Consider the following 20,577-nt stretch of genomic DNA (forward strand, 5'->3'; position numbering starts at 1 on the left):
GGACATGCAGGTCCTTGGACTCCTCCATCGCCAGACCATAACAACATGACGGCTGGAGGAAGAGCGCCTCATCTTCCGCCTAGGAACCCTCCAACCACAAGGGATGAACTCAGATTTCTCCAGTTTCCTCATTTCCCCTCCCCCCACCTTGTCTCAGTCCCAACCCTCGAACTCAGCACCACCTTCCTAACCTGCAATTTTCTTCCTGACCTCTCCGCCCCCACCTCCACTCCAGCCTATCACCCTCACCTTATTACCCTCACCTTAACCTATCGTATTTCCAACGCCCCTCTCCCAAGTCCCTCCTCCCTACCTTTTATCTTAGCCTGCTTGGCACACTTTCCTCATTCCTGAAGAAGGGTTCATGCCCGAAACATCGATTCTCCTGCTCCTTGGATGCTGCCTGTCCTGCAGCGCTTTTCCGGCAACACATTTTCAGCACAGCAGTAATTTGCCAAGTTTTACTCAACATGTCCCAAACATATGACCCCTAACATCTCAAAAGACAAGAGAAACATGCACATGGATAAACTAACACCTTCAAGTCCCCCTCCAAGTTATTTAACATATTAACTTAGAAATGTATCACCATTTCTTCATTGTCACTCAGTTAAAATTCTAGAACACACCATCTCACAACTGTGTGAGAGTACCTTCATTTGAGGGACAAAGCAGTTCAAGAATTCAGCTTATATCTAAAGATAGGCTATAAATATTAGCCTTTTTTACTAGAGATGACACCTACATCCTTTAAATTAAAGAACATAGCATTAAGTTCTGCAAGTGAATGGATAGCCCAGAGGGAAAAGTCTGTTTAATCTTACTTCTTCTGGGAGATTTTTGATTAAAAATAAATGAAAACATCAAAAGAAAAGTAGCGGCATGGTGGCACAGTGGTTAGCACTGCTGCCTCACAGCGCCAGAGACCCGGGTTCAATTCCCGCCTCAGGCGACTGACTGTGTGGAGTTTGCACGTTCTCCCCGTGTCTGCGTGGGTTTCCTCCGGGTGCTCCGGTTTCCTCCCACAGTCCAAAGATGTGCAGGTCAGGTGAATTGGCCATGCTAAATTGCCCGTAGTGTTACGTAAGGGTACATGTAGGCGTATGGGTGGGTTGCGCTTCGGCGGGGCGGTGTGGACTTGTTGGGTCGAAGGGCCTGTTTCCACACTGTAAGTAATCTAATCTAATCTAATCTAATCTAATCTATCCTATCCATCAAGTCTATCTCATACGCTTATGCAACTAAACACCATTATATCCATTACCTAGCCTAATGGAGAGAGGCAAAAAAATGGGCAAAGAAATCAATGTCATTTCAAAAAATACTGGGCAATTACTCGTAATCCCAAATACAAAGGAAACCACAGGGTCAATATAACACTTAACATGCCTTCTATCTTTTGTATTCTGTGATATCTGCCAGAGGTAGAAGCACTTCAGCTCCTTTTAAACACTTATAAAGAATTCTGCAAGAGCAGAATTTTGTTCTGTTTGTTAAGAACCCAGTGCAATAAGAGAAATTTCCTGGCACATAAACAAATTCTGTGCTGTTGTTAAGCAATATCCTCATCCACTTGAAATACCTAATCTATGAAACTCAAATAGTCTCTCCATATGTACACAAACTAGTTCTTTTGTTATTTTAATCACCAGAAACAAATGACTTCAAAGTCTATGCTTATCTAGAATAAAATGATCTAGCATGATAATTGTGCTCGCCAAAACATTTAAGACTAGGTCTCAATCTCATAATCCTCCAGTAAACATCTGTCATGTCACGACATTATACTCCACATGAGGGAATCTAAACTGGACTACAGGATTCTAACTGAAGCCAAATCAAAGTGGTATACAAATATATTGTAATGCTCTTTCATGTGTATGACATCAATGAGCTTTATTAGCAAGACTGGCATTTGTTACTCATCCCTAACTGTCCTTGAGAAGGCGGTGGTGAACTTTTGTGAACCACTGGAGTACATTTATCTGTAATCCTTAGATATCACAGATGTTAACATCAATTCTGACTTATCACCCTTTAGTTTCGTATCTACAAGGCACAAGTCAGGAGTGCAATGAAATAGTCTCCATTTACCTGGATGAGTGCAGCTCCAAAAACACTTAAGAAGGTCAACAATCCAAGCCAAAGGAACCTGCTTGATCAGCATCCCATCCACCACGTTAAACATAAATAAACCATGTAATTAGCACTCACTTTGGTAGTTAGGCAAACATTTGGCTTTTATTAAGGGAAATAATGCATTTTGGTCATTTTCAATAATCATGTCAGTTACACGTACATATTCTAATATGTTTGAAACCTTCATAAAAGGTTATTTTATATACTTACTTTTAACTGCCGATCAATCATTTGGATCTTGACTTTGATCATCTCGTTCTCCTAGAGACACACATTACACTGAATTTGCATCCCTTGCAGTTAATGAGATGCATTTCATTATCATTATATTATTGAAAGGATGCAATTTTTATAGCATTTTCCCTTCAGTATATCCAACGAAACAATTATCTCTAGACTTTTCCAACTGAAATCTGTTCTCATGAAAGTTGGTACATTTATTTTGATAATTACTCCTGCACAGAGTATGGTATCAGATCTAATAATAAAGTCATTATGAGCAATTAAATGTTCCTCAACATATCCAGCTCATTGCAAAATATTAGATCAAATACATACTGCATCCTCCTTCCTTGTTTAACATGCTGTGCCAAGGTACATTCTTGCAGAAACCCATTTTGAAACTGACCTACAATCTAACCATTTTAATTCAGCATAATTAGTATAATCATTCGCTTCCTTTTTTGCAGAAGTTGCCTCAATCTATGAAAGCATTTTGTTAAACAAGTTGCCAACCCCACCTATAACATTTTTTAAAAATCAACTGTCTACATTTTCTCTTGGCAATTTTCCTGATGTTGTTTCAAAAATATAGACTACTGACTAGGCTCATAGGTGTTGGTTATCTGAAATTACCTCTACGAAATAGCTATAATTTATGGCAGCATTCAGCAACATGGATCAGCAGACTATTCATTTCCAAGAGCAGCGAAGGTCTTGACCATCCTCATTCCCATTTTCATACTTCAAGTTCCAAAGGGGTCAGGATAATAATAATTGGCCGAGTCTACTTCTTTCCTTCTTGAACCACAGGTGACTGAAGCCCACAAAATGATCCATAAGAGACATCAGCCTCCCAGGTACAATACCGCAAATATTCATCCACTCTGATCTTGAAATCTACTGTAGAAGTGTCTCCTCTTTCTTTGATTTTCAGATGTTCCCTGTCAGAATGACACTCCTATTCATACCACTTCATCGCCATTTTAAACTCTCCTACTCCCTTTTCTTATACAGTATCTAAAACTTCTATTAATTATCATGTCTTTTATTAACAATAACTATATCCAACTTCTCAGTTGAATCTATATTGCATTCCCTCACCTTTAAGCCTCAGAGTAACCACACAAATTGAGAAGTTGCACATTGGGAGTCAAAATCAATTAATTTCCATGCCCAACATTTGAAATATATAAAAGATGGTAACTGAGCTAGTAAGCCAGTAAGTTCCTGATTTAAAGGTTTAGAAATAATAAGTCATCATTGCTCATTATCCTTTTGAATATATTCAGAATTAAGTGCATTAATAATACTTGAATGAGATTGCCATTGTAACTTGGCTGTCTATGATGATCTCCTGGGAAAATGACAGCAGATTAGAATGGGACAGTAAGTGCACCACAGAATGTTTGGGCTGCTTTTGCCCACTGTTCCTTAGTGGAATCTCTTAAATGAGATGGGAGAAGGTGACTATTGACCTTGTCCTACAGCATTCCTTTAATAGCACTGTTAAGAAAATGTTTAAAAATATCATCTTCATACACAATCTGAGTAATATTGCTATTCAATTTGTTAAACCAAAGCATTTTTTCAGAAGGTATTCAGCAATAATATTCTAAAAAATGGCTAAATTGGAGATATGGGATTCAAGGAATGCCAAATAAATACGTCCTTCAAAAATAAAGGATTCCATCAATCATACATAAGAGATAGCGGTCTCTTTTTTTCTGTCAAAGTACACATATAGTTGAACAGTTCACTGAAATAAAATGCACAGTAGCCCTAGAATATAAATATTATGGCCCTGATAATATTTGAAGAGACACAAAGTAGGAAGGGAATGAGGTAGCAGCTGTGAAGATAGAATTATAGCAGTTGTCTAATAAACCTAAACAACGATGCTTTGACACATTTCTGGAGGAAGTGGGACTTGAGCCCAGACCTCCTCGCTCAGAGGTCAGGACATTACCAGTACACCACAACAGCCCCAAGCCTAGAAGCATATGCTGAAGTCCTATTTAATTTTCAAGGTAACTATTTGACATTTCATCACAACATAATTTACTATAATGCCAACCTTAGATTAATCAGGTTACTCACATATATCCAAATGAACCTTTCAACTCAGCTGTGTGCACATTGGAGCTGAATTTTCCATGACTCAAAAATTAATTATTTTAGGCAGTCTTTTGAAACTGGATGATCAGTAGTCATCTCTTCAGCACTGAAGAGTCAGAAGCTGACCTTTCAATCATGGTGGCACACATTCTGCAACTTTTCAGCAGCTGAACTACTATTGCAGAGGGGTCCCCAGCCTGCAAGTAAAGCTGAAGCGAAGCAGAGCAGAGCAGCAAGGATGGCCTCTACATCTGACAGGAACACTGGCCTCTCAGCTGCTGCCAGCTGGAAGTTTAGGCCCCACCCTAACTTTCAGTTGGTTAGAGGACATACAGTCGATATGAAAATAATGTTTCCACCAGCAGGAGAGACTAGGACTCATGGGCTCAGCCTCAGAATGAATGGACAAGCATTCAGAACTGAGACGAGAAGGAACTTCTTCAGCCAGAGGGTGATTAATCTATGAAATTTATTGCCGCAGAAGGTTGTGGAGGCCAAGTCATTGACTGTATTTAGAACAGAGATAGTTAGTTCTTGATTGGTAATGGGATCAAGGGTTCTAAGGAGAGTAGGGTTGAGAAAGATATCAGGTGTAATCAAATGGTGGAGCAGGTTTGAGGGGCTGAATGGACAAAATTCTGCTCCTATACCTTTTGGTCTTAAGGGAAAATTCCAGGAGAGCACCGTCAGTCAATACCTCTTACCCGGCCATCAAATTTGGTAGCTCTGCGGGCACTCTCTTCCACAGCCACTTTTGAGAAAAGGAACCTGTGATAGTAGGAAATTGTATGGCAAACCAGAGCTTCAACTTTCAATGGCTGTCAGCTGCCTTGCTCCTCCCTCATGTGGTCTAAAAATTCAATGTTTTATGAAGGACTAGTATGGTTCAGAAAATGTTCACTGGGAAGTATTCACTCTATAGCTTTCTAAAATGGAAAAATATTCGCACAAGGCAACATTGCACCTTAATAAACAGGAATGCAATTGTAATGGTGCTCTGTTTAATAAGCTAAATGAGCTAAAAAGGTCTTGACTCAAATGCTTGCCACAAATTTCCCAAATATTGGAGTGCTCTTGATCAAGGAGAGTGAGAACTCAACCCAAAGGAATAGTCTGAAGAAATGAAAATATATAGAGTAAATATGCAACTGTGAGAACTTAACATATGAACATTTTGTTATTGATAAGATCAATGAAACACCAGTTTTTGTACTGAAATTATAGACCAAATATTGTCAATGTAAAATGTTATTGAAATTACTAACTTGTGAAATGTACTTTCAATCAATTTCACAATTTTCATGTGATAAGATTATAGTTTTAGATGATGGTCTCTGGAAAATCATAGGTTTCTGGTTAAATTAAATCAAATCTCTCTGTCATTTCTTTTAACCAGTCACAGGTGGCCTTGCCTACAGTTCAATTATCTGACAGAAATCTTTTGCAAGCACTATTTAACGGAAAGCCCACTACTTTTTCAGAGTTTTGATGAATTAAGTTAATAAATAAGCTTAAGGAAACAAGTTAAGGAAATAAATCCAAACGGAAGTTATCAAATGATTCAAGTCATACAAGTAAAATGATCACTTTTGCTTACCTCTGTTTCAACCAAAATACTGTCATTAATATCTTTGCAGAGGAGAACTTTCACCATAAATAATTACTGCTATCCACTTCAATAGAACAGCATTCAGAAGTAAAATGAAAAACACCACAGTTATATTTGTGATCATCTATTTGCAGCACAGGACATGGAGCATGTAGATGTGTTAAGACTACTATATTTAGTAAACCACACACAGTTAGGAAACTTGTACTCAATCGATGAGGCTTTTTACAACACAATCTAAATTCTCAATTTTGAAGGTTTGCATTTCAAGGCAAGGAACATATCTGCAACATGAATGTATATTTCAATGAAAATCTAAGGTTTGTTTTATCAGTTGAAAATTGCTGGGCTGAATGCTTGTGCTTCAGGTGATGGGATGCTTCTCATCATTTGAATTCCAGCCCCAGCATCAAACACACTCAGATTAGTCATAGCACCTAACTACTCTTTTTCTTTAAAATAATTCACCCCAGCTCCAATCTAAGCAGATCATCCAAACTGTGGGAATATAAATGTTTCTCCCTAAATGAAATGCTGACACAGCATGGGCAGGACTTTTCCTGGGGTCTATCAATGTAAAATGAGAGTAAGAGACTGGCACTGTGTGGGAAACATTCAACACAGTGCCACAAAACAGATCTGAGAGAAAAAAATATAGCTCATGGAATAAAAGAGACAGTGGGTGACACAATTACAAAATTGGCCGTCTAATAGAAAATGGAGTAGTGGTAAATGGATATTTTTCAAATTGGAGAAAGATTTGGAGAGGAATTCCCAGTGGTCAGTATTAGGGACCTTGCTTTTCCTGGTAAATACTAGTGATGTAGACCTTGATTTGCAAGGAACATTTTCAAAACTGGGAGATGACATGAAACTTAGAAGCATTGTAAATTGAGAGCAGACATGTAAAACTCCGAAAAGACGTAAACAAGAAAGCAGACGAGTGGACAGATAGATGACAGATGAAGTTCAATGTGGAAAAGTGTGACAGTATATTTTGATAGGTAGTATTAAACAGGCATACAATGTTTAAGGAGATTCAAGACTAGACAGAGCTGGATATGTATGCATGTAGATCACTGAAATTGGCACAGCTGGATGTCAGGGCACTTAATAAAGCATATAGTAGTCTGGGATTTATTAATAGGCATAGAGCAAGGAGGTTATGCTGAACTTATATGAGACATTTGGTATATTTCAGCTGAAATATTGTGTACAATTCTACCACATCATAGATCGGATGTGAATGGTCTGGAGAATGTACGGAAGTGGTTACAAAATTGGTCCCAAGGATGAGAAATATTAGTTATAAAAATAGATTGGAAAGGTTGGGACTATTCTCTTTGGAAAGAAAAAGACTAAGAGTTAGTGTGATAAAAGTTTTTAAAATCACGAGAGGCCTGATAGATAGGAAGGAACTGTTCTTGCTCAGAAAGAATCAAAATCATGGGCACAGATTTGAAGAGGTTTGCAAATTTGATGAGAAGAAAAAACATTTTCGCACAACATCCAATTCAGATCTAGAGTGCACTGCCTAGAAGTCTGGTAGAGGCACAGACAATTGAGACATCGAGGAAAACATTGATGACTATTGAAGAGAAACCATGTGTAAGGGTATAGGAAAAGGAAGGAGAATAGCATTAAGTCATAATGTTTGTTGAGGCACCAGTGCAGACATTATGGCCTCCTTCTGTATTGTAACAATCCTGTAATTCTGTGAAGCATCAGTGTAATTCTTCCCGGAACAGCCAAATAATGATCAGTGCTAGGCTCGCCATCCAACTAATTTGGTTGTCAGGCAGTCAGAACTGAGATCAATCAGAGGCCTTCCAATTTGAAAGGAACAAGAGACTGTGATGGGTGAATAGGGAGAGGATAGTTCAATATGTAAGTGCACTCTTCTCCAATAATTTAAAATTTAAATCAAAAAAGGACTTTACTGCCAGGCCATCATTATGAGGTGTGAAGGCCATCATTATGAGGTCCAAAGGACAACCTACAACTGGCGGCAAGGTGGCACAGTGGTTAGTACTGCTGCCTCACAGCGCCAGAGACCCAGGTTCAATTCCCGCCTCAGGCGACTGACTGTGTGGAGTTTGCACATTCTCCCAGTGTCTGCGTGGGTTTCCACCGGGTGCTCCGGTTTTCTCCCACAGTCCAAAGATGTGCAGGTCAGGTGAATTGGCCATGCTAAATTGTCCGTAGTTTTAGGTAAGGGGTAAATGTAGGGGTATGGGTGGTTTGCACTTCGGCGGGTCGGTGTGGACTTGTTGGGCCGAAGGGCCTGTTTCCACACTGTAAAGTAATCTAATCTAAGTAATCTAATCTAAACTGCTGCAACACTCAAGCAAACAGGAAAAAGCCTCAAGGTTTGTGTAGAGCACTGGCTCCAGTCTGTCACTAGGAGCAAGATTTTGGCCTTGCATACAAACTGACCTCTTCTACCTCCAGGAACCGAAAGGCTATCTGAAAATTCAATCAGTTTTCTTTAATTGACCTTGTGTGACCTTTAACAAGCTATGGATCAGTGGTGCTGGAAGAGCACAGCAATTCAGGCAGCATCCGACGAGCAGCAAAATCGACGTTTCGGGCAAAAGCCCTTCATCAGGTTTTTACCTCTTTAACAAGCTATGTCAGTTACCCACCACCCTACTGATCTCTATCTCTGCAAAAATGCCCTATGGAGAGGTGAAATGGAACACTAGGCTGACCACTTTTAGCTCTTGCCTGCCTCCAAATCTAGCTCCAATGGGAACTTTAAAAAGTCCATGTTTGATGATGGGCCATGGAGATTTGAACTGAAGCTATTTTAGTGTACTCCTGGGGGAAAAAGAAAAGTTTGAGGTCAGAGCAAACATTTCTGTCTAATATCTAGGATGAATTCAAACTCAAATCCCAAGAGTAAAGGACCAATTTACTAAATGACTGCACTGCTTGGATAACAACATTCCAATGGAAAGATGACAGAAAATTACTGAATCATTCTAAGTTTCTCTGCAAGTTCCTCCGAAGCATAATTTCAGAACCATATCAAAAGCACAATTAAACTATTAATAGGATGCATTTACTTTTGGCATTTGCAAAAAGAAAGAATTTGACTGTATGGCGCCAATTCAAATTTTCGATGATATCTCATGTCTGATGACATCAGGCCTGGTGTCTGTGTGATATATTTCTGAAACAATGGCGTTGAGTTGATGGTACTACATACAGAGGCCAGACACAACTCAACCCCTAGATTAAGGAGGATAAAAATGAAGGGGTAGTTAACTGCAGTCAAGTGGGTGAGTAATGAGGATTTTGTTTAGTGAAAATAAATTGTAATGATATATTCTGCTACAAAATTATGTAATTCATTAGATTTGCACTAAAGGTGGATGTAATTATAAATAAACATTTAAAATGTAAACTCATTTAATTTCAGTTCATTCATTTCATTTGTTCCCACAAAGATGTTCATAATTCTCTTCTATATTTCTTCAAATTGGTGAAACCCAGATGATATCTATTCAAACCACATAAAATAGTTCAGGTCTGCTGCTGTATTAGTGGAATACATCTGCTACTTGTCAACGCTACAAATTGTTTTTGCACTTTGAATTTATTCACATTTTAAAAATTCTAGTCCCTGTTAACTTTCAGTGAGAATGGAGTTTACCAATAAATAACAGGAAATGGTTCTAGCCATTTCCAATTAGTTTTGGATAGTGATGCACTGTGCAGTTATCATGATTAATTGATCAGTTAACTGTAGGCATTTGGAAGTCCTTTAACTATAGATTTTAATGAACTTCAGACTGTACTGCAAATTATTCATCTAAATATTTTAAGAGGCATGCACTTGATTTTCACTGATTTTATTTAACATATTTTGCTTTAATGGCCTATGGTAAAATTCATTTTTTCAGAGAATTCCAAAACATAAATAGAGCTTTACTATTGAACCAAATAGAGTAGTTGCTAGAAATTTAAAATAAAAATGTAAAGTGCTGGTAATAATCAGGCAGTATCTGTGAAAAGGGATACAATATAATAATTGGGCCAGATGGTCATTGGAGCAGCATAGGCTGGAATTGGGTGTCAGCACAATGTGGAATCCCCAGTGCAGCTGACTCCACAGAATTGCCTGTAAAATTAAAACTTCTTATGGGCAATTCCCTCTAGTTCAGCATCCTCCAAAAAAGTCCCTCAAGGACAGAGAATTTCTGAGGTTTCGAACACATTTAAGCTTAAAAGGTACCCACAAAAATTTAGAAAAATCTTTGAAAGCCTATTCTAACTTCTGGACAACTATTAAACTAAAACCCCAACTCACCCCAGTGACAATTTTGGGAAGGAGGTAAAAGCAAGCAAAACAGGGTCTATTCCAACTTTCATCTAGAATTGGAAAAGTTCATCTATTTTGCTTCCAATTTCCACCCCGTTTTCACCTTCACCTGGTCCATCTCCAAATCCTCCATTCCTTTCTTTGACATCTCTGTTTCTATTTCCGGGGATAGTGGGCATCCAATATCACTACAAAACCATCATCTCCCACAGTTAGCTGGACTATACATCCTCACACCTTGCTTCCTGTAAACATTCTATTCCATCCTCCCAATTCTTCTGTCTCTACTGCAACTGTTCCGACGGTGCCAACATCGACAAGGGGACCTCTGATATGTCCATCAGGTTCCTCAACCGAGGATTCTCCACCACCGTAGTTGACAGGACCCTCAGTCATGTTCAACCCATCTCCTGCACTTCTGTCCTCAACCCCTCTCTTCCCTCTCAAAGAAGCAATAGGGCCTCCCTCATTCTAAGCTCCAATCCCACCAGCAGCCACATCCAAAGGATTACTGGATGCCATTTCAGCCACCTCCAGAGGGATGCCCTTACCAAACACACATTCCCCTCCCCTGCCAGCATTCTTCAGGGACTATTACCTCCAGGACACCATGGTGTACTCCTCCCCTACTTTGCTACTCACAATGTGGTCTTCTCTACTTTGGGGAGAGAAAGTGCAGACTGGGTGACCACTTTGCAGAACACTGACAATCTGTCCATAGAAATTATCTTAAGCTTCTGGTTGTTTGACATTTTAAGAGACCACTGCGTTCCATGGCCAACATCTCTGTCTCAGATTTGCTGCAGTACTCCAGCGAAGTTCAACACAAGCTCGAAGAACAGCATCTCATTTTCCCCTTGTGAACTCTACAGCATTTTGGACTAAATGCAAATTTCAACTATTTTAAGGGTTGAACACCTTCTCCTGTGTCCTTACCTTAACACCCACGCACCAGGCCCTATCATCACATGGGATAGCATGACAAACAACCCATTGTCAGCTATTAATGGCTCCCATTAGCAGCTATTCATTCTCGCAAGTTGACCTTTACCCAGTCTGCCCAACTGTTTCTCTCTCTGTGCTCCATTTTCCTGTCCTCCTCTCCCCATCTCATCTTCAGCTGTATACCAATCTTTTCCTAGCAACTGAAGAATGGTCAGTGGACCCAAAATGTTAACTCTGCTTTCTCTCCGTAGATGCTGCCAGACCTGCTGAGTTTTTCCAGTAATTTTGGTAGAAACATAACAGGTTTGTGCTGCTTCGATTGTTTAGCTTGCAAAGGTTTTGATAGAACTTTTTTGCATAACTTTCAGCAAATGGCACAAAAGTTATTAATTCTAATTGTTCTAGAAATCTGATCGTAAATATTGATTCTCCAACTTGGTTAGTAAATGTACAGCATGTACAAGTTATCAATTGTGTGAACAAAGTAAGTAGATGAGAGTTCTTCAAAATGTTACAAATTCTACTTTGTATGAATTGCAATCCCTGTGATCACATGTAACATATCACAACTACATGACTCTGCAGATTGCCAACCAATATTCTTTTGCACAGTCAACACAATAAATATCAGTTGTTGACCCTCACATTCTGGCCATTATCCTATCCAATCACTAGCTTCTGTTTTGCCTTTCCCAATCCTCTACTACAGTAACTTTCACTCATTTCATGACTGTTCAGGTCCCCCAGATAGCATTTAGCACTTAACTGTGAGACATCATCACAGCAGCCAGACCTCTAAGTCTTCTTATAAAACAAAAATACTGTGAGGCTAGAAATCTGAAATGAACCCAGAAAGTGCTGGAGAAACTCACTAGGTCTGGTGACATTTGTGGAGAGAGAAAGAAAGTTAATTTTTCAAGTCCGACTTGACTTTTCATCAGAATTGAGAGATTGGGAAATGCTGTGTTTCTGCTGTAGACAGAGTGGTAAGGAAGAGCAAGTGCAGGCGCCCACAGCAAAAAACCATGACAGTGTTAATGGTGGTGTAAAAGAGACAGGGGTGTAAAATGGGTGCAAATGATAGCTGTGAAAAGGAGAAATGGGCCCACTCAGAGGAAAGTCATCAAGATACAGCAATGGGGAGTTATGTCACTTTCATATCAAAGCCGCATTGTCCTCAGTGACTGTCTCGAGCTCTGCCTTAACCCACATGGATTCCAACTGAAGTTCAATCTTTCATATCTCAAATCTACTCAAGTTTACAGGTATTTCCAAGACATACAATGCTCCCTACCACATTCTGAGATCCACAGTCAGTGCCATGTGCCATAACATGCACACTCTTGACCTTTCTATCCATCAGCACTGCTTTACACTATTTCAAATCCACCCCAGTCCCAAGTTCCATTTTCTCTTCCTTTAGGGTGTTAAGGAATGCAATCTTCAAAAGCTCACAGGTATTCTTGTCTCTCTGGATTCTTCCTCCTCTTTTAGATTAGATTAGATTAGATTACTTACAGTGTGGAAACAGGCCCTTGAGCCCAACAAGTCCACACCGACCAGCCGAAGCGCAACCCACCCAGACCCATTCTCCTACATTTACCCTTTCACCTAACACTACGGGCAATTTAGCATAGCCAAATCACCTGACCTGCACATCTTTGGACTGTGGGAGGAAACCGGAGCACCCGGAGGAAACCCACGCAGACACGGGGAGAATGTGCAAACTCTACACAGTCAGTCACCTGAGGCGGGAATTGAACCCGGGTCTCTAGCGCTTTGAGGCAGCAGTGCTAACCACTGTGCCGCCCACTTCTCTACCTCCAACTCTAACTCTTCTTTTAATTGCTCCTCCTGCTGTGTTCACAATACCTTCTGATCTTCCCCTCTCCAGTGCTGAGCACAGATCATTCAGAAAGGACTTACACCTTTACACCCACCCTCAATGAATTTAAGGCACAATATGACACCGAACCCACTTTCATCGCCTTTATCTCAATGCCCACTCTTTGAACAGGAATTGTCTCCATGATACACAGACCATTTCATCTGTCTCCAATGCTCCCCTTTTCCCATCATCATTTGATCTCTTCATCAAGAACTGTTGAAGTGACATCAGCCACCTTAATTTCTCACCTCTCACACACTTAATCTGTCTCCCTTTGAATATGCTGCAATGTGTTGTCTCAAGTCTAACCCTGACCTTGTTATTAAACCTGGAGAAAGTGAGGACTGCAGATGCTGGAGATCAGAGCTGAAAAATGTGTTGCTGGAAAAGCGCAGCAGGTCAGGCAGCATCAAAAGAGCAGGAGAATCGACGTTTCGGGCATAAGCCCTTCTTCAGGAATAAGGAGGGTGTTCCAAGCCTGCTTGGCACACCCTCCTCATTCCTGAAGAAGGGCTTATGCCCGAAATGTCGATTCTCCTACTCCTTTGATGCTGCCTGACCTGCTGCGCTTTTCCAGCAACACATTTTTCAGCTTGTTATCAAACCTGTCAACCTTGCAAAGACTGAGTGCTAGCTCTCAAACACTTCCTCCTATGTTTCCCTGGATCATGAACCCCACCACCAAACATCAAACTGTTATTTCCAACACAGTCAATGACCTAATCTATTCTGATCTTCAAACATCCCCTGCACAGCTTTCTACCTCATAATGAAATAAACCTGTAGAGCCCCTTCTATCTCTGTCCCAAGATTCACAAACAGTACTGCCCTGGCAGAGTCACTACTGCCCTATTGAACTTATTTCTTCCTATCTTGACTCAACCCTGCCGCTCTTGTTCAGTTTCTTCCCACTTGCATTTGTGATTATTCTGATGCTTTATGTTGGGTCCATAATTTCCAGTTTTCTGATCTTGGCCATGTTCTTCTCACCATGGATATACAATCCCTCTAGACATCCGCCCCCATCAGGTTGATCTAAAGTTCTCCGATAGTTCTTTTAAAAAACATGGAGCAAAATCGCTTCCATCCACCATTAACCTCCCGAGCCTGGCTGGGCTCATTCTCACTTTGAGATCAGTGAAAAGAAAACTTGTTCAATTTTTTCAAGTCAAAATAATGGCTGTTATTGATATAACACATAACCTGAGGCCCGAGATGCCTGAGCAACGGCATGAGGAGAGGTGCAGAGCACGGCATTGGTAATGTTGTGGAAGAATCACTCAATGTTCTATAAAAAATTATCAGGAGACGCAGAAAATCCCTTACAAAATTAAACTTTAATCATGCAAAATCAAAGCTGTGGCAGCCAGAAAAATGTCTTCCCTGACTGCCCGCAATTTCTTTGTTCTGCTCCAGTTTATACAATTTGTTGGTCCTGCGCTTATCGGATAACATTAGCATAGCCAATCATGCCGGTTTCATTTATCTTTCTAAACTAATTATCGTCTACCACACTGATTCCCTCCATCACACTTAATCTATCACATTACAACACTATCATCTTCAGCATTAGCTCATCCCCCAGTGATTTAACTAACCTATCACAATGCACTACTATTATCTGTTACTGGAGCCCTGTAACTTTAGCGCGGCCATACATTGCAACACTAAGTTAACTAAATGACTGCCATAGTAACTTCCATAGTAGCAAGGGCAGATGGATGGTTCTCAACTAGTCACCTCTTTCCCAATTCTAACTTTCACAGTCAGGAACTGAGTGCCTTTAAATGAGGGGCCGATCCTGGTACCCACTCCTCACCCACCCAGGGAGTCGCAAGCAGCCAAGATACACTTAAATGTTCTCAGCATAGGGAGCTTTCATGTCACTGCTAGGTTAATACCAGATGTGGTGGGGAAGACTTTTAAGTGGGCATTAATTTTCCAATGAAGGCCTCAATTGGTAGTGGAACTGAAAAGCTACCCCAGACCTTTCCACCAAGAAATTTATCAAGGTGGAAGTAAAAGAGAGAGAGAGAGAGAGAGAGAGAGAGAGAGAGAGAGATTTAAATATTGTGTTTCTCAGAATAAAAGGTTGGAGATAGTTAGTCACCACATCCGAAACATTAACTCTGATTTCTCTTCACAGATGCCGCCATACCCGCTGGGCTTTTCCAGCAATTTCTGTTTTTGTTTCTGGTTTACAGCATCCGCAGTTCTTTCAGTTTTATCCAAAATTATGAGGGTTTGAAGGAGAGTCAGAGAATGTTACTGAGTCAGATATCAGTGAAAGGACCCCATGGCAGCTTATAACTCAGAAAACAGTGGGTAAACTGAAGAAAATCAAAATGAATTGATGAATGTTGTGGGGCTTTGTCCAGAAAAAGTGAAAGAACCCTCAAGACAAGGACATAATTTTAATTTTAGGGCTTCTCTTAAAAGCTACTGCTTCCATTCGTACTAACCCATCCACTATCTTCTATATGTATGTTGAGATATGAGGTCAAACTGGATTAGAATAACTCATCAATGTCCTCAATAATTATCAAATGTCCATTAAATCAAAAGATGCAATACTTAAGGAAAGCATTAATATTCTAGAAACTACAGTATCTAAATTTCATATGGCAACGAAAATTCATTTGAATTCAAAGTTGTTTTTACTTAATAGACACATTTCTGCTTGTAAAAAGCCATAACTTATGACTTAGCTTACAGATTTCCATCACATATTTACAATCAGGTGGTTATTACCCATTTGCTACATCTCAGATCTCAACCTCAGATTTAAATTTAACAATTGACTGAGTGTTCATGACAATAGCATTCATGAAATTTTTACCACCTCATACCTCCTGAACAAATGCATCTTTAGATTAGAGATTCCACTTTCATTTGCAAGTAATTAATGATTTCTGTGATTTCAAGATTCCCGGGCTTCTCATTAGTTCCTTTGTTGACACATTTTAATTTGTTCTCTTTGTTACACCCACCCCTCTCTCCCACCCCTTTTTGTAGCCACATTGCCATCCGACTACTTTGCACTTACCCATATCTCCCATAATTAACAATGAAGTTCCACTTGTTTCCCCTTACCCCTCACAGCTTATTCCCCAGTCCCTAGTACTCTCCCATCTCCCCTCACATCTCATCAAGACAATTGTACCATTCCCCCCCTACCCTTCTTGTGTCTAGTCATTCCTCACCCCTTTGCACCACCATGTTTCCTCTTCCCTCTATCATGGCCTCCTTCTACAACCTTCCCCAAGTCAGCCATGTTGGCTATGTGAATGTGGTAGCATGACTTCTTGGTTGCTATGCTATTACACTGTTGGTGAGGGGCAACAGTAATTTGTCAATGCTTGGCTGGGTGCACTGTAGTCTTTTAAAGATGGTATAGATGGAAGGGATGCTGGACTTTAACAGATACCCAGTGAGTAGTGAGGTGCCCTGAGAACAATGTGTGGTAAAATAGAGCTGTAATTGATGTGACGGATGCCATAGGAGCAAGTTGAGAATTACCGAGATACATTTGGTCAGATAAAGCAGGGAAATCTCATTGAGCCTTGTATTGGGCATCTCTGACGCAACTCATGCTTAGCTAAAAATATGTAAGTTTCAGCCCACAACAGAGTTAAGCCAGTAATTATGTTTTGTTTTTACACTTGAAAGTATAGGCTTTTTATTACAACCATGGACTATTGCAGCATAATTCTTTCAGTTAATGACTGGGCATTTGCATTTCATTTTAAAAGGTACTGGTCTCCATCATGATCACAAAAGAAAAACAAAAATAATGCAGGAAATTCTCAGCATGTCAATCTTTCAAATCAATGGTTTTTCAAAGTGAAAAGGCATCAAACTAAAATATCCCCACTGAATTTTCTCAGTATTTTATATTTTTTGTTGTATGTGTTGCAATCTTTTTTCAATGTAAGTAACAAATAACTGATATTTATGTATGTGAAAAAATGTACTTTTTATTTAGAGTGAAATATACTTAAATGAAGAAAAAACTTATCCATCAGTATCTGTGAAATAAAGCTTTATTAAAAGAGCCTTTCTGTACATAAACTGATTAAAATAAAGTTAAAAATCACACAACACCAGGTTATAGTCCAACAGGTTTAATTGGAAGCACACTAGCTTTCGGAGCGACGCTCCTTCATCAGGTGATTGATCAATCACCTGATGAAGGGGCGTCGCTCCGAAAGCTAGTGTGCTTCCAATTAAACCTGTTGGACTATAACCTGGTGTTGTGTGATTTTTAACTTTGTACACCCCAGTCCAACACCGGCATCTCCGAATCATGATTAAAATAAGGGATACATTCAGTGAGAAAATGTACAATTCCTTGCACATCATCATCAAGTGACAATACCAAGTGTTCCTAGGTCAGGCATACTGTAGACGTGCCAAAATGCAAGGCTGCATCTGCATTATTCTTTAAGTGTACTTCAGTAGCAAATGCAGAGAAGAGTTTGTATAACCACTTGTGTGACACTTCCCAGTTCCCATAATACTTATTCATGTGGCCTCTCAGCATGAGGATGTATTAATTGATGTGGAATCTGAAAGGTAGTTCTGGACTACTGGATCATTGTCCACTGACAGCTAAAATAAGGCTGCCTAAATGCATTTCACTTGCAGTCATAAGAGCTATCACAGATAATTATGGTGGCTGCTCACATTTTGTAAATTTGTCTCACATATCTAAGTATGTTGAATCCAAGCCATATCACCAATGAGGGCTTAGAAATTGCCAATTAAATGTTTACCTAACTAATGCATTTATATTTTGTGTTATCAATATTGCAAGGACCCGAGTTAGTACTTTTTAATCTCTGAACACATACCTCAAATTAATGGTTAACGTTTGCTCGTCTGATTTCAGCAGATCACCTACAGCAAATGTAGCAGAGCCCAGGAAGCTTCGCTGCAATGCAGAAAAAAATGTTTTCATTAGTTTCAAAATCCATAAGCATGACAGGTTCCACAATGTCCGTACATCTGTCTTAACTTACGAAATAGCATGAGTGAAGGAGGAAACAGCTGGATAGATGTATTATCCTGTATAATTCACCAGGAGATCGCTGACACAGTTACCAATAACACTACTTTTTTCTAGACAGCAGGCTACCTTTTTTCATTAAAACCTTAAAAGTTAACAAAAACTCATATGGTATAACACTAGATGAGTAATAGAATTTTAATATTTTATTTGATGTAGCAAAGATAAAGATATGTACAAATAGGTAGGTGGTTTATATCAAAAAAGTCATCTGTCTAAAAAGTTGGAGAATTATATTTTTCAGTCTTAGACATCAATTTTCTTTACTAGCATCTCTTTGTCTGCAAGTGCTGGAGTCCTTGCAGACGTACTTTCTCCATAGCTGCTGGTATACCCCAGTGCTTTCCCAGCTGCTCCTCTATCACATGCAAGCCTAGGACTCAAGTAGGTTATTCAATTAAGGACACCATTGCTGCTAATTTGCTTTTTATACCAACAACTAGGTCTGTCTTTCAATAGGAGTCTATGTATCAGGACCACAATTGAGAAATTTTCCTTAAGGCCAGTAACAATGACCAAGCTGAGAACAGTTTTCTCAGCAGAGAATGAGGTTTGAATCACAAACTCCATTAATTTGCACACTGCAGATACTCACTGTTTAAATTAGTTGAGCTATCAGGGTTACCTTCCTCAGATTACTCAAATAGCAAATGTCCACACAGAGCTTCAATATTCTGGCTTATATTGACAGGTAAGCCTCAGGTAGCTGTTTTTTTTCCCATTTGAAGTGTGTCTCCTATATTGATAAGAGACCCTCAGGTGACATTGTGGAAAATATTCATGGTCTGCATTGAAATGTCAACTTCAATAAAAGGTGACAAACCAGATGTTACCAGTTCAGACTTTGTGAAATTTAGCAATATTCCACAGCAACAGCATGGTTTAGATCATTGTCTTGAGCTAAATTGACACTCAACATAACAATGCGAAAACTAGTGCTATACATCCTAAATACTAAAAGCTGGTATAGCAGGTTGCAATTCTTGCTTTTGAACTCCATACTGACCAAAACTAATCAAGACTTGAAAAAAATGTCCAAAATCCATTCTGCAATTTCAGATTGACATGACTGCTCTGTTACTAATTTATATGATTATAAGTGAGGCAGAATCAGGAATGTTGTAAGGGAGATTATGTGGTGACCAACACTACTTTTCTTTCATTTTTCACATTTCTTAGTTTGGAACTGTTTGAGAATTGAACTTTAAACAACAGCATGTTTTTAAAGAGAAGAGAACAAAGACATATGTTTTTTGTTAAGAACTGGCCTGGAAAGATAATGCAACTTAATTACTGAACGAAGTGCGAGCAGCAGCGGAGGTAGGACGAACTCGGAAGACTGCAGATAAGGTAAGGCAGTTTTTATTAAAATTACTTACCGGTAGCGGGCAGCAGTGTTTTTGTCTTTCACAGAAGCAGCGGGAGCAGCGGAGGAAGTGACGGGGACAGAGGGGTAGCCGGGAAGGTAAGCAGTGAGTATAAATACTCACCCTTCAATGCCAACAGCCATTTTAAGTGCAAGCAGCAGCGGAAAAGGAGTGGGAGCAGCGGAGGAAGTGACGTGGACCGGAGGGGCAGCCGGGAAGGAAAGCAGTGACCATATCTATCAGCAAGGCGAGACTCTACTACTGTAGTGTCTCCCACCCACCCACCTCCTCTAACCCAGTTAATAAGTAGGAAGAGTGGGAGTGACGACCAGGGGACTGCTGGTAATATGTCTGGGCAGTGGCTGAACCTGAGATACCACACATGTACTCTGGTTTGTTAAGGTAAGGATTTTCTATTTCTTTATCAGTGAATGGTTATAAATTTACTTTTTATGGTTATCTATTAATTGTTTTTTTAGAAAAAGACTATAGCAGAGAGGTATCAGAAAGTATTTTAACTCAAACCTATACAAAGTAATAAAGTAACTAACTAAGCAGAGATGGCTGGGCAGGTGATGTGCTGCAGCTGTGTGATGTGCTGCAGCTGTATGATGTGGGAGCTGGCTGATCCCATTGTGAATGGCAGTGACCACCTCTGCAGCAAGTGTTGGTTGCTGGATGAACTCCGCTCAGAGTTGATGATCTGGAATCTGAGCTTCAAACACTGCGGCACATATGATCTGGAATCTGAGCTTCAAACACTGCGGCACATCCGGGAGGGGGAAGAGTTACCTGGACGCTTTGTTTCAGGACGCAGTCACACCTGGGAGATTAAGTAATTTAGTGGGCGGCACGGTGGCACAGTGGTTAGCACTGCTGCCTCACAGCGCCAGAGAC

General features: G+C 39.9%; 1 protein-coding gene across 13 annotated transcripts in view; it reads right to left on the reverse strand.

The window, feature by feature from the left end:
• The window catches only part of inpp4b (inositol polyphosphate-4-phosphatase type II B), a 1,028,621-nt gene that overhangs the window by 390,802 nt on the left and 617,242 nt on the right, over positions 1–20,577 (reverse strand). For all 13 annotated transcript variants that reach the window (XR_006309059.1, XM_043674148.1, XM_043674147.1 and 10 more), the window contains one exon: positions 18,099–18,178. Coding sequence is in view for 11 of the 13 variants with exons in the window: in XM_043674148.1 (XP_043530083.1) it covers positions 18,099–18,178 (80 nt within the window). In the remaining 2 variants the exon portion in view is untranslated. The remainder of the gene's footprint in view (positions 1–18,098; positions 18,179–20,577) is intronic.

The sequence above is a fragment of the Chiloscyllium plagiosum genome, chromosome 32, assembly GCF_004010195.1.
Source record: "Chiloscyllium plagiosum isolate BGI_BamShark_2017 chromosome 32, ASM401019v2, whole genome shotgun sequence".
Classification (NCBI taxonomy): Eukaryota; Metazoa; Chordata; class Chondrichthyes; order Orectolobiformes; family Hemiscylliidae; genus Chiloscyllium; species Chiloscyllium plagiosum.